Source organism: Astatotilapia calliptera, chromosome 9, assembly GCF_900246225.1.
Source record: "Astatotilapia calliptera chromosome 9, fAstCal1.2, whole genome shotgun sequence".
NCBI lineage: Eukaryota > Metazoa > Chordata > Actinopteri > Cichliformes > Cichlidae > Astatotilapia > Astatotilapia calliptera.
Genome location: NC_039310.1, coordinates 11,462,377 through 11,477,517, shown reverse-complemented (window position 1 = coordinate 11,477,517; position 15,141 = coordinate 11,462,377). Strand labels below are relative to the sequence as shown.

Sequence of the window (15,141 nt, the reverse complement as noted above, 5' to 3'; positions counted from 1 at the left end):
TTTATTCCTGCTTTATTTTTGAAAACAAAACAAAACAAAAAACCATGTATGCTGCTTTTTTTAATCATGTATTCTGTTTCTTAAAATCCTACCTCATTTTTTAATCATGTATGCTGCTTTTTTAAAAAAAAAAGTATCCTGTTTGTTTGTAACCTTTTAGCATGTTTACCTCAGGTTTTTTAAAAAAAAGAGTTTTTGTATCTTAAATGTATTCCTGTTTGATTCTATAAGTGTGTTTTATCTCAGGGTTTTGAATAAAAATGTATTCCTGGTTTTTTTTGCATGTTAAACCCTCTGGTTTTGAATAAAAAATATTTTAAAAGCATTCATCTCTGGTTTTTGAATAATGTATTCCTGTTTTCTGCACGTTAAGCCCTCTGGTTTTGAATAAAAAATATTTTAAAAAAAAAAGCATTCATCTCTGGTTTTTGAATAAATAATAAAAGCCGACTCCTGCGACGCTATAACGCAGACGGGCTTTTTATCAGAAGACGGGATGGCTGAGAAAAGAGAGATGAAAAAAGTGTATTACGACCCCCTTCACCCCGGTAGTTTTGGAGGAGTAGATAGACTCCGGCGGGCTGTGGAAGAGGAGACTGGTAAAAAAGTAGATGTCCGCAAGGTGCAAGATTTTTTATCCGAGCAGGACGCTTATACCCTGCACAAACCGGTGCGAGTAAGATTTAAGAGAAATAGAGTGTTTGTGACCAAACCCCTGAAGCAGCTTCAGGCCGACCTGTGCGACATGAGACACCTGTCTGAATACAACAACGGATTTAATTATTTATTGACCGTCATAGACGTTTTTTCAAAAAAGGCTTACGCCCGCCCCCTGAAAAAGAAGACGGGTTCGGAAGTGACTGAAGCTTTCGAGTCTGTGTTGAGAGAGAGTGAAATACCGGAAAATTTACAGACCGATGCGGGAAAAGAGTTTTTCAACAAGAGTTTAAGCTCTGATGAAAAATCACGGCATCTCCCATTTTGCGACCGCCAGCGACCTAAAGGCCTCGGTGGTGGAGAGATTTAACCGCACCCTGAAAACGAGAATGTGGAGATATTTCACGGCGCGCAATACCAGACGCTATCTGGAGGTGTTGCCCGATCTGTTAGAAGGTTATAACCGCAGTTATCACAGCAGCATTAAAATGACACCTGCCGAGGTGCGCCCTGAGAACGCGGATCGAGTGTTTCGCAACTTGTACGGAACGACCCCCGCCGTCCTAAAATAAAGATGAAATTTAAGAGGGGAGATCTGGTGAGAATATCCAAATTGAGAGGAGTATTTGATAAAAAAATACGAAAAGAGTTTCACGGACGAAACCTTTACTGTGATCCGGGTCCTTCGGCGCTCGCCCCCCATGTATAAGCTAGAAGATTATGACGGGGAACCTATCGAAGGATCTTTTTACGAGCCCGAGCTGCAGAAAGTGAAACTGACCGAGGACAAAGCGTTTCATGTGGAGAAGATTTTAAAGCGGCGCGCAGTCAGAGGCGAAAAACAGGTTTTTGTCAAGTGGAAAAACTGGCCAGATAAATTCAACAGTTGGGTGAAAGCCTCGGAAGTGGTCGGCGTATAAAAAAGAGACCCCTCGGATCATTCGGCTCATTTCTTTTAATTTTCTCATGGAGTCCGAAGGGTTTTACGTGACCCTGCCTTCCAACGCCAGCAAGGACTTATTTAAAGATAACACCAGCGGCTGCTCTACACGGTGGATCTGGCCAAACCCCTCGAGCTGACCAGAGAATGGACCGTGGGCCTCTGCGAATTTATTTATCCGCGCACCTGGTACAATCTACCGCCGGACGCCTCCTACTTGGAGCTGATGCGAACGACGGAGGAGGAAGCTCAGCCCGTGGTGATTTTAAAATTCGGCAGGGGAGGTCATTACGGACGCGTTAAAGATCTATTGGATCACCTGGTGCCGGCGATCCAAAAGTACGACCCCTCCTTCGAGGCCTCTTTCAACAACATCACCAAACGTCTGGACGTTAAAGGAGACGGGAGTCATAAAATAAAGGTCTTCCCTCCTCTGGCTTACATGCTGGGATTGAAAACGAACGAGTGGTGGACTCTGTCGAAGCGCTCTACCCCCTATCTGTGCGATATGAGCGCGGGCGTATATAACCTGTTTCTCTACACCGACATCGTTCAGTATCAACCGGTAGGTGACAGTTACTCACCGCTACTGAGTGTGCTGAACGTGAAAGGCGATTACGGAGACGTGGGTCAGACATAACACAGTGCATTACCTGCGCGTATCTAAAAAATACATTAAAACCATACGCGTAGAAATTAAAACGGACCGCGACAGATTCGTGGATTTTGTTTACGGGAAAACAATAGTCAAGCTGCACTTTAAACCGGCTTGAGAATGGCGGCGCGTCTCCCACAGGACCCTCACCATTTTGTGAGGTATTACGAGGGGCAGGTGGGCAGATCCCTTCCGGGTTTTTACGGAGCCCCCGTGATGTACGGCAGAGGGATAGGGTCCATCTTCTCCAGGCTGGTTCGTTTCGTGTCTCCTCTCTTCAAAACGGGGTTCGTTTTGATACGCAACAGCGACGCCTTCAGTCTGATGGGAACTCGGGATTCGCAGTTTGCCCTGAAAATAACTTCGGCCTCTCTGTTCGTTAAAAAGGTCACGGCCTCGCCGGCCGTCAGGCTGGGGCACGCCGCGGCCCTGATGAAAGGAAACGCCCTCTATCCTCTTTCGCGCGTTTCTGTGAAAACCTACTCCATCCCTGAAAATTCCAGGATCTGCAACCAAGAGAATCTCTTTCTGGGAGCCATGCCCAAATACGTGGTCCTGGGCATGGTTCATCACGACGCCTTCACCGGGAGGAGGGACCTGTCGCCTTTCAACTTTAGACACAACGACGTGGAGTATCTGGCGTTGTGTCAGGACGGCAGGCAGGTGCCCGCCAAAGCTTTCCAGCCACAGTTTGACCGCGGAAATTCGGTCAGGGAGTTTTACAACATGTTTTCCGCCACGGGGAGACACCTCAAAGATTTGCCTCTGAGCATCGACCGCCGGGAATTTAACGAGGGGTACGCCCTGTTTGCCTTTAATCTGGAGCCCAGCGAGGATGCGGACGCCCTGTCTCCCGTCTCCAACGGGAATTTGAGGCTAGAGATGAGATTCAGAGTTCCTCTGCCTCAGACCACCACTCTCATCGTGTACGCCTGCTACGACTCCATTTTGCAGATTGACTCTAAAAGGCAGATGCTGGTGGATTATTACAACGCCCCCCAGCTGATGAGGCAAGAAGCTGGACGGGCTCCTCGGACCCTCCAGCGGAAACAGGAGACAAAGGCCGGAGCAGTCCCTCGGACCCTCCAACGGAGACACTAGACGAAGGCCGGAGCGGTCCCTCGGACCCTCCAGTGGAGACAGGAGACGAAGGTCGGAGCGGTCCCTCGGAACCTCCAGCGGAAACAGGAGACGAGGGCCGGAGCGGTCCCTCGGACCCTCCAGCGGAGACATGGGACGAAGGCCGGAGCGGTCCCTCGGACCCTCCAGTGGAGACACGAGATGAAGGCTGGACGGGCCCCTTGGACCCTCCAGCAGAAGCCATCAGACACGAAGGCAATGGGTACTGTGCTGAGCACTGGCCCTGCTCAGACAGCACTGACACGGAGTCTTTCTCTGAGGGCTGCTTAATCTTCAGGGGTCCAGAATCAGCTGGGGACTGAGACCTAGCCTCTGGGGAAGCCCTGGAGTGCAGAACGGTGCCTGAAGCAGCTAAAGCGCGAGAAACTCCCTGACTGGACCTTAAATTCTCTCCCTGCAAAAAGTGAATGTGTGAGACCGCTATTACTGGAGCCAGAGCTACGGGTAGCGGGGGTACTGGAGCTACTGGGGCCTGCGCTACAGGGGGCACTGGAGCTACGGGGGCCTGAGCTACGGGTGAGGCTGCGGGGCGGCTAACCGAGCTGAGGGAGGCTGCGGGGCAGGTGACACTGGGAGCTGAGCTACTGGAGACACAAGTGACACTGGTGTACTGGAGTGAAGGCAGCGAGGATGCAGTTTCTCTCTTAAGGGAGGATCGAATGATTTAGTGATAAATCTTGATGGGAAAGGATGCTGATGCTGAGAATACCAGGCAGCGAGGGCTTCCAGGAGGGTAGCTGACCCTTCCTTGCCTGGACCGCCCATGCCAAACAGTTCGAAGCAAATCCTGGCCCTCAGAGCTGTTATTAGTTGTTTTAATCTGTTAATGTCCAAAAAAACCAGCTGTGCAGAGGGTGGAAGACAAAAAGTCGTCGAAAAAGACCACCTGAAGGAGTCTCTTGGGGGTGTCCTCAGCATGGATTACGCCCCGGCAGTAATTCCACAACTGCGCAAGATACTGAGACCGTGAGTCCGCAGGATCCATTTGATGGTTGCGTCGTTCTGTCATGGTTGGCTGTGTGGCAGGCGGGCAAGCAGGAGTGGTGGATCCAAAATGCAGGACTCAGACACAGAAGTTCAACTTAAAGCGCAGCTTTATTGCTGGAAACCCTCTTACTAACTAAAGGCATCAAAAGACAAACAAAAACGCTGGTGGACTAAAACACTGAAGCAGAAAACACTGAACTGGAAACAAAACACTGAACTGGAACTGGAACTGGAAACAAAACACTGGCAACACGGAGGCAAAACACACACAGCTTGTTGAGGGTACGACGCAACACTGACTCAGAGAAACACAGGGTCTAAATACACTGGGAAGTAACGAGGAGAATGAGACACAGAAGGAGAGCACAGCTGGGGGAAATTAGAACTGACGAGACAAGCAAAGCAGGACACATTCACATAAGACACGGACCTTCAAAGTAAAACAGGAAGGATCACACAGAGACGCGAACTTGACACAGTGGAGACAGCAACTAAGAAACACAGCGACATAAACCATAAGGCAGAGGACTCAAGAACCGAGAGACACAGAGGGGAACTCAAACAAGCAGACATAGACTTACACAGAACAGAGGGGACACAGAGAAACATGAAGGGCAAGGGATCGCAACTAGAAACCATAGAATAACTCACACCAAGTACAATAATACAAAAATCACAAAGAACTAAAACGCTGGGTCAGGAGACCCAGGACCCTGACAAAATCTCCAAGTGTGAGTTTACAGTGTTAAACCTGTAAAGCCTGAAACATGAAACAACTGCCAAAAATGCATTTTTTAATGGAGTTAATTAAAAATAAATCTATATTCATTTGCAAACATGAGTTTTAATTTGTATCATATTTGCTACATTGTTGTTTTGGGCAACTTAATTACAGAAAAAAAAATCGCTTTGATGATGAAGAAGTCTCACAACTCACAAAATCTCATCTCAAATATGACACACTTGGTGTTACAGGTTTAAGAAATAATACTAATCCACTTCCTCTTTTAGCAGGTTAGAAGCAGGAAGGACACAAATGAGTATGCAGACGTTAATCAGTGGATATCTCAGTTCTTGCTTCTTTCTGATATGATGACCACTAGTTTACATCGATTATTGTAATTTTGCTTCATCCATCCATCCATCCATTTTCAACCGCTTATCCGAGGCCGGGTCGCGGGGGCAGCAGCCTAAGCAAAGAGGCCCAGACCTCCCTCTCCCCAGCCACCTCCTCCAGCTTATCCGGGGGAATACCAAGGCGTTCCCAGGCCAGCCGAGAGATATAATCTCTCCAGCGTGTCCTGGGTCTTCCCCGGGGCCTCCTCCCGGTGGGACATGCCTGGAACACCTCGCCCAGGAGGCGCCCAGGGGGCATCCTTGTCAGATGCCCGAACCACCTCAGCTGACTCCTTTCGATGTGGAGCAGCAGCGGCTCTACTCTGAGCCCCTCCCGGATGGCCGAACTTCTCACCCTATCTCTAAGGGAGAGACCAGCCACCCTTCGGAGGAAGCTCATTTCCACCGCTTGTATCCGCGATCTCGTTCTTTCGGTCACTACCCACAGCTCGTGGCCATAGGTGAGGGTAGGGACGTAGATCGACCGGTAAATTGAGAGCTTCGCTTTTACACTCAGCTCCCTCTTCACCACGACGGACCGGTGCAGCGTCCGCATTACAGCAGCTGCAGCCCCAATCCGTCTGTCAATCTCCGGCTCCCTTCTCCCATCACTCGCGAACAAGACCCCGAGATACTTGAACTCCTCCACTTGGGGCAGGAACTCATCCCCGACCCGGAGAGGGCACTCCACCCTTTTCCGGCTGAGAACCATGGCCTCAGATTTGGAGGTGCTGATCCTCATTCCCGCTGCTTCACACTCGGCTGCGAACCGTTCCAGTGCAAGCTGGAGGCCCTCACCTGATGAAGCCAACAGAACCACATCATCCGCAAAAATCAGAGATGAGATTCTGAGGCCACCAAAGCGAAAGCCCTCCGCCACTTGGCTGCGCCTAGAAATCCTGTCCATAAAAATTATGAACAGAACCGGAGACAAAGGGCAGCCCTGGCGGAGCCCATCACCCACCGGGAACGAGTCCGACTTATTGCCGGCAATGCGAACCAAGCTCCTGCAACGGTTGTATAGGGATCGAATGGCCCGTAGTAATGGGCCAGACACCCCATACTCCCGCAGCACCTCCCACAGGACACCCCGAGGGACACGGTCGAATGCCTTCTCCAAGTCCACAAAACACACGTAGACTGGTTGGGCAAACTCCCATGCGCCCTCAAGTACCCTCGAGAGGATAAAGAGCTGGTCCAGTGTTCCGCGACCAGGACGAAAACCGCATTGTTCCCCCTGTATCCGAGGTTCGACTAGCGGACAAACTCTCCTTTCCAGCACCCTGGCATAGACTTTCCCAGGGAGGCTGAGGAGTGTGATCCCCCTGTAGTTGGAACACACCCTCCGGTCCCCCTTCTTAAAGATGGGGACCACCACCCCGGTCTGCCAGTCCACAGGTACTGCCCCTGATCTCCACGCAACATTGCAAAGGCGTGTCAACCAGGACAGCCCTACAACGTCCAGAGCCTTCAGGAACTCGGGGCGGACCTCGTCAACACCAAGGGCTCTGCCACCAAGGAGTTGTTTAACTGCCTTTGCTTCATTTCACTCTAAAACTGTGAGACTAAACGGGGACTTGTTTGATAAGGAAACATTTTATGCTTTTATTTAATGAAACTAAAGCTTTCATTTTGTGATTCTTCTTTTAGTGCACTGACAGACACATTTATGTCATTTTCTTTCCTGGTGATTTAGTTTTACTCACAAAAACAAACTCTGTTGTATTATTACTGTTTTTATATTTCACATTTCAGTTGTTAACAATGGTTCCTTATGAAAGAATGACAGCTCGTATTGCAAAGAGGAAGTTTGGATTATGAATTTGTTTTAAAGAATAATGAACAATCTCTTCAAAATCCATAATTCAAGTAATTAAATATCTGATGTGTGTTTGTAATTCAGGTTTCAACAAGTTCCTGTGTGTGAACACGGTGACAGTCGACATGTTGCTGATTGTCCTCTTTGTTCCAGGTGAGCTGTTTGTTCACTCATTCACAGACATGGAGTCATTTTACAATCTGAATTTTTTTGACATACAAAATCTGAAAGGCCAGTGAAGATAGAGTCAACAATTTATTAATCATGACAGTGTATTTACAGGTGTTTTGACTGATTGTCCTGATGAAGCAGACCTCTCCATAACTGCACCAAAGAAGCTGGAAGCACTGAGTGGATCTTATTTGCAAATCCCATGTAGCTTCAGACCCAAAGACGAACAGACATTTATCAGCACAAGAAAAACCTTTGGAGTGTGGATTAAAAACAATTCTGATATTACCAAAATCAAAAACAATGTGATCTTTAACAGTAGTGGAGCAGTTAGCATCTATCCAATGAGTATTACTGGGAACCTGAGTCAGAGAGACTGCACCACTCTGTTTTCTGATTTAACCACCACCTACACAGACACATACTTCTTCAGAGTAGAGAGTGAACCATTCAAGGCAACAGCTTCTTGTGATCCTCTTAAAATAACAGTCAGAGGTAACGAATTCTTGCTTTTTCATAAGATAAGATAAGATAAGATAACCTTTATTAGTCCCACACGTGGGAAATTTGTTTTGTCACAGCAGGAAGTGGACAGTGCAAAAGTTATGACGCAAAAATTAGAATACAATAAGAATAAATACAGTACACAGCTGTACAGAATAGAATAAAATAATATACTATATACAGTAGAATAAAATAGAATAAAATATACAATAAGATAAAAATAGAATACGAATGCTATATACAACTGAGTAAAAATACAACGATGCCAGAAAAGATTATTGCACTTAGTGTTATTGCACATGTGTGGATGTGATTCATAGTTAAAGCAAACAATAATTTTGTAGTTTTGTTCTTGATTGTTAGATTTTTTTTCTCTGTCTCTGTCTTTGATGGTTTTTAAGTACTTTGAGACTTTAACGATGTTGTAATCTCTGACTTTCTTTATCAGAGGATATTAACAGGAAGGACAGATAAGTGACCATTTTCCTGCTTCGGTCAGAGCATCATGTGATGCCATGCCCGTAGCAGCTTTGCAACCAAGCAGGCTGGCCTTAGGACACTTTCTTAAAGAGTGTGTTCTCCTTCTGAACTTCCTTCTTTTTAACAGCAGTCAGACTACATGGTTCACTGTAACTGGGCTAAAACCCCCTCATTTCGTTGTGAAATCACTTGTTCACTTGGTAAGGAAACATTTCACTGTTACTCTCTAAAACTAATAATTATTTATTCTTTTACTTAAATGAAAGACGCATTAAGTAATTTTAAATGTAATATGTATTAAATTTTACTTAGTTGTGTTGCTGTTTTAAATGAACTGTGTGATTATAGATTCAGAGAGATCACTGCTAAGAAAAACAAATGTCGTTAAATAGGGGAAGTTCTCTTGTGAAACAACTTTGTCGGGGCTGTTTTAAAACTTCATGTGTGGAATGATTAGATAAACAGATGTCTTTGTGTTTGTCTGTTAAAATGCAGGGAAGGAGTTTGTGAACATGGTGACAGTCGGCATGTTATCGGTTCTCCTCTTTGTTTCAGGTGAGCCGTTTGTTCACTTATATTGAAATCATTTAAAATGTGAATTTTATTTGGAAGAAAAAGTGACCCTACAGCTACTTTTTCCAACTGTTATTGTCCTAACTTGAAATTGAAATTCTTTAATTGGTAATTTCTCTTTGGTTTGTTTACAAAACAAGAATTTAAATGATTACAGAAGAAGAAGTGGCTGAAGCTACAGCTTGTAACACCTACAGCTTAAGAAAAAATAAAGAAAGTATATTAAATCAACTACACTTTTAATGTCTAATTTAAAAACTGAATCATGACAAAAGAAAAAGAAATAATCAGTAACCCTTTATGTCTAATTCAGCTCTAGATGAGCTCTGTTAAAACCTGTGATTTTGTAATAAACACACAGATACAAAAATCAATGTAATTGAATCATTTAATCAAAGATTATGCTTTAAGTCTTGGTGGGACTACAGTACAGTATTAATGTGTGAATAACTTAATCCATAAAATGTATTTACAGGTGCTTTGGCAGACTGTACAAAACAAGCAGCACTCTCCATAACGGCACCAGAGAAACTGGAAGCACTGAGTGGATCTTGTTTGCAAATCCCATGTAGCTTCAGACCCAAAGACGAACAGACATTTATCAGCACAAGAAAAATCTTTGGAGTGTGGATTAAAAATTATTCTAGATTTGGCGAAAATCCAAACAATGTGATCTACAACAGTAGTGGAGCAGTTAGCACCTATCCAATAAGTATTACTGGGAACCTGAGTCAGAGAGACTGCACCACTCTGTTTTCTAATTTAACCACCACATACACAGACACATACTTCTTCAGAGTAGAGAGAGAAAGATTCAAGGCGACAGCAGACTGTAACTCACTTCAAATAACAGTCAGAGGTGAGTTATTTTTAATACTTTCATAATAAAACAACAATTCACATTCAGACAGTTGTTCTCTATTCTTTGTCTAAAATATCTCTTAAACTGTAAGTCGGGACAATCACTGTGACTGTAGTGTTCCTTTTAGCTTCATTTCTTTAATGTACAGAAGCCTTCTGTTAGGATGCCTGGGTCGTTGACCCAGGGTTTTTGAGTTTATGATATTATTTATACTTTCTAGTTTTGGTTTCTTTGAGTTCTGTCTTATGGTTTATGTCTCTGTCTTCTTTAGTTGCTCTGTCTCCCCTATCACCTGCATCCCCTTGTCTAGTTCGCGTCTATGTGTATCCTAAGTTCCTATATCCCCGTGTTCAGTCAGTGTTTGTGTCTGCCCTGGTCCCACATCTCTGTTCCCTCTGTAGTGCCTGCATGTGAGTCTGTGTTATGTTTCCTGTTTTACTTTGAAAGTCCATGTCTGATGTTAATGTGTCTGGTTTTGCTTCCCCTTGTCTCGTTAGGCCTGATTTGTCCCAGCTGTGTTTCCCTCCTGTTACCCATTCTCTGATTGCTCCCTCTGTGTATTTAAGCCCTGTGTTTCTTAGTGTCTGCGTCGTGATCTACCGTTTATTTTGCTGTGTGTTTTGCCAGGCCACCGGTGTTAGTTTATTTTGAGATTTTCCAGTTATGTTATGTTTTGAGTATCACATTAAAGCCATTTTGAGTTCACGACTGTCTCCGGAGTCTGCACCTTGGGTCCTATTCCTGTCTGCACACAGCCTCACCTAACACCTTCCAGAAAAGTCAGGATGTAAAATGTAAATAAAAACAAAATGAAGTGTTTTTCAAATCATTTACCATCTCAGTTCATTTCCGTTCAGGTCAAAAATATCATACAAAAGATTAAAACTAAGAACTTTGATTGTTTTTTGTGTGTCAGGCTCTCGTTTATGTTATAACAAGACTAACAGATCACTGTTTCATGATGTAGTACTATTGATTTCATTGTGTAACAGGTCTGTACTACAGACAGGCCAGTTTAGCACCTGGACTCTTATACCAAACATAAAAAGCCAGATAGATGCAGTTTTTCACTATTTTCAAAAACATTTTTACTTTTGATCAGTCAGATTAAAACCAGTTTTCATCTTTGTCTCACTTCATGTTAAATAAGTTCACACAGAGGAAGCATCAATGTTTGTTTTCATGTTTTCATTTTCATTGTAGAGTTTTAACTTCAATTTGTGCATCTAGTCATACCAGTGGTTTTCAAATGTGTCCCTGAGCTCATGAAATGAGTCTCTTGGTGAACATCAAATACAATCCAAATTTTGACTTCATTTATTTGTATAAAAACTGTGTTTAATGCAAAACCACAGATTCTCCTTGGAGGCCCAGTATTGCAATCCCAGGTGATCTGAAGGAGAAGGAGTCTGTCACTATAACCTGCTCAGCTCTCACTCCCTGTCCACACTCCCCTCCTCAACTCACCTGGAATCTCCAACAAGACTCTCACAACAAAACAGAGGAAAACACAGATGGAAGCTTTACAACTAAAATCCAGCAGAACATCACTCTGTCAGACACACATGATGGAAAGAAGATCAGCTGCTCTGCCAGATATCCTGTGAACCAAGGAAACGACACCAAGACAGCAGAGACAGAAGAGACTCTCAGTGTTTCATGTAAGACAATCAGAGTTTGTTTTTTCATCCTGCAAACATATCATGATTTATAGGATATAATTTATTTCTCCAGATGCTCCTAAAGACACCTCAGCATCCATCAGTCCATCAGGTTTGGTGTCAGCAGGCAGCTGGGTGAAGCTGACCTGCTCCAGCAGAGCCAAACCTCCAGTCAGCAGCTTCACCTGGTTCAAGAAGAGCAGAGATGGAGCTGTGAAAGTATCTGAAGGAGAGATTTACAGCTTCAATGTAACAGATGGAGGAGTTTATTACTGTGTGGCAACTAATGATCTGGGTAATCAGACATCAGCAGAGCTTGATTTGACTGAAGGTAACATTACTCAGCAGATTTTTTTTTCATTTCAAAATGTTTTTGATTAGATCCAACAAATGAAGTGTTAAAAGCATTTTTTTTCCATTATTCTATTTTTTGTAATATATGTCAGAAGAAAGCAGAAAGAGAGGTGTGTTTTATGTGAGACTGAATTGTGTTTTATGAACTTCTAAGATTTTACTTCATCCTTCATCAAGACTAAGACCTGAACCTGTGGTTGTTCAGGTCTTATTTGTTAAAGTTATGGTTTTCTTGGATCTTGTTTCACCTTAAACGGTTCTATTTACTGTTAAATGTTCATTCTGTCACATATTGTTTTAATCACTCTAAAATCTTGTTGCATTAAAGGTGGAAACCAGGTTGGTGTCTACACTATAGTGAAGACTGTGTTAATCATAATGCTCGTGAGCACACTGATGGTTTTTGTTTGGTGAGACAAATGTTTCTGTGACACACTCATGTAAAGCCACAAAGAAACTCATCTGTTGTAAAACAAAATGATTTTGTCTTTTTTTCCTTCAGCTGGTTCAGATCAAGACTCTCCAACAATCCAGAAACTGAAAGCTGTCAGATGAGCAGAGTCACATCACAACACATCAACTAAAGTTTCTTCAGGAGGACAAAATCCACCTGAAAATATCAGTAAATTCACTGCAGTGATGTTCAACAGTTTTGCTTTTTGTGTAGAGATGGTGTTGCAGGAATGGAGACATTTTCTTTGTGGACAAGTTCATGCCGGTCCTCAACTGGACTGAAATTTTTTAATAGGACCTGCTTCACTCTAAGGTCAAGCATTTTATCCATGAACACTGATCTAACCCTACACTTATGTAAGACTGCTGCAGCATGATGCTTGGACAATCCTGGCAGTTTCCACTCTGTTACAGTTTCAGCTGTTTTCCTAACATTAGTGTTAGATTCAGAATCAGACTTTATTTGGCCAAGTTTGTGCACACAAACAAAAAACAAGGAGCAAGTTACACAAAGTATTAAGAAACTATACAAAGTATTGGTACCAAACTGAGTGGTGTAATATGCATATGTGTTATGACCTGAATGATGTAAGAGTGGGTCATTTCACAGTGTTCATCAGAGTGACACCTGGGGGAGGAAACTGTCTCCGTGGGTTTTGTAAACAGTGGTTTGTAGCGCCTGCCTGAAGGCTGAAGTTTGAACAGTTATTTCTGGGATGTGAGGCCCTTGTGGATCTTTGCCAAAACAATTACAAATATTTGAATGCCCCGAGGTGCTCAGGCTGAGGTGGGGGAATATCAGTGATTTACAAGTGCAAATTAAGTTGTCATCCATTTACTCTGAGCTCATATCATCCCTTCAAATCGAAGTATGAAAATCTATTTTGTTGTATTATTATCCACCAACCTCCTAAGTCCTGCGATGACTTCTTGAATTAATTCTCTCATCTATTTTCATATATTGCCAAATCTCACCAATTCCCTTTGGTCAGTAATTTTGATTTAAACACTGATGATAGTGCAGCATGGTAATGGTCCCACACATAAAAGCGAGCACCCCTGGATCATGTTTTTACTCCCATCTTATCTACAACCTCCCTGCATATGTTGTCACGGTCCTGGGCCATTGACCCAGTGTTTATTGTTGTCTGTGCCTCCCTTATGTTTGGTCTCTGTGTGTCTTAGTTGCTCTGTTTCCCCTGTCATGTGTATCCCTTAATCAAGTCCGCGTCTCAGTGTTACGTTTCCTGCTTTACTTTGAAAGTCTGTGTCCTTGGTGAATGTATTGAGTTTTGCTTCCCTTTGGTCTCGTCATGTCAAGCCCTGTGTTTTTCTGCCTCATGCTGTGTGTTTCCTTGTGTGCCTCTTGGTGAAGTTTAGGTTTTATTCTCCAGTTTACTTTAGTCCTGTATGATTTCTGTGTGTCAGCAATAAAGCTGCATTTTGAGTTATTCCCATGTGTTGAGATTTCTGCATTTTGGGTCCTCATCCTGTCTGCACACAGCCGAATCATGACATATGTCTGATCTACTGGCCACACATTTGTATTTTTTGACAGAGTTTTTCACTTACTGTTGTTCCCAGGAACAAACTGTTCAGTCTTGTATCTTTAAGGAGAATTCAAGAGCTGTATCAACACATCATTTTTCAGATGTCAGTGATTCACTTCATGGGTCTAATAGTCTATGTTAATCATCTATATTAAGTTTTAATATAGATGAGTAATGCAATTTGTAGGATTCTTCTCTGTCTCAAGCTGACTTTACAGAATGAAATTCTCTAAATGATCTTATTGTGTCTCCATGTAATCTTTAAAGCAATTGTTGCCGAGTTTTCTGTTGTATACAATGTTCTAAATGTACTCTGTGATCATGGCAGGTAGATGCCTTCTCTCTGTAAATATTCTAGACTTACAATCCCTCTGTGTCAGAGGGCATGCAGACTGTGGTCATGCTGTCTGTACTGTTGTTGATTTCTTTGCAAAGGTAAATAAACTGGTAAAGAGTTTCAGAGTTTATTACTAATCAGTTTTTTTAGTATTAATTAGTACTTGAATATTAATTTTTACGATGACCCTAACAGCTTGTAATAGATAACGCCTGATCAGTGGCGGTCCTAGCCTGTTTGGCACCCCGTACCACACATAAAAGATATTAAGGATTGTACATTAATATAAAACTGTTGTCGGAACCATACTGAATTTCACCAGAGAAACACACACACACGTATATGAAGAGAGAGAGAGAGAGTATGCATAGTATGCAAACAGCTACTAAACAGCCATCATAATTTGTCATACAATGAGAACAGGACAGATCATCAATTGATAATGACTAATTAATATTGTGCTGAACACAGTCCAAAAGATTCAGTAAGCGACATCAGTGTCTACTGTTTACTATCATAGCCGAGTGACACGTCACTATCCCTACTAATTGATGTTATGATGTTATTATCTCTGTTGTGGTCAGTGCGCTCCTCTATGCTGTTGCATGCTGGGGCAGCAGGTTGAGGGTCACAGATGACAACAGACTAAATAAACTGATCCACAAGGCCAGTAATGTTGTGGGGATGGAGCTGGACTCCGTTAGGGTGGTGTCTGAGAGGCAGATGTTGTCCAAGATAAAGACAATGTTGGATAACACCTCCCACCCACTCCATGACATGCTGGCTAGTCACAGGAACACGTTCAGTGAGAGACTGAGATTATCGAAAAGCAGCACTGAACGATACAAGAAATCATTCCTGCTCGTGACCATCTCCCTGTAC

General features: G+C 43.4%; 1 protein-coding gene across 2 annotated transcripts; it reads left to right on the top strand.

The window, feature by feature from the left end:
* Nucleotides 1–8,599: 8,599 nt before the first annotated feature.
* On the top strand, nt 8,600–13,655 carry LOC113028802 (sialoadhesin-like). Of its 2 annotated transcripts, XM_026179255.1 has the most exons (7): nt 8,600–8,669; nt 8,965–9,024; nt 9,518–9,901; nt 11,260–11,565; nt 11,639–11,896; nt 12,248–12,329; nt 12,422–13,655. In XM_026179255.1, the coding sequence occupies exons 1-7, from the start codon at nt 8,609–8,611 to the stop codon at nt 12,501–12,503; spliced, it is 1,233 nt and encodes a 410-aa protein (XP_026035040.1). In that variant the 5' UTR covers nt 8,600–8,608; the 3' UTR covers nt 12,504–13,655. The 2 variants fall into 2 exon arrangements, with proteins under 2 accessions (XP_026035040.1, XP_026035041.1); XM_026179256.1 differs by lacking the exon at nt 12,248–12,329.
* The last annotated feature ends 1,486 nt before the right edge of the window (nt 13,656–15,141 follow it).

Excerpts from the sequence above, each read along its gene's own strand:
- LOC113028802 (XM_026179255.1), top strand. The coding sequence starts at position 8,609 with ATGGTTCACTGTAACTGGGCTAAAACCCCCTCATTTCGTTGTGAAATC. Across the intron at positions 11,566-11,638 it reads AGAGACTCTCAGTGTTTCAT|ATGCTCCTAAAGACACCTCA; the intron begins GTAAGACAATCA and ends TTATTTCTCCAG. Across the intron at positions 11,897-12,247 it reads AGAGCTTGATTTGACTGAAG|GTGGAAACCAGGTTGGTGTC; the intron begins GTAACATTACTC and ends GTTGCATTAAAG.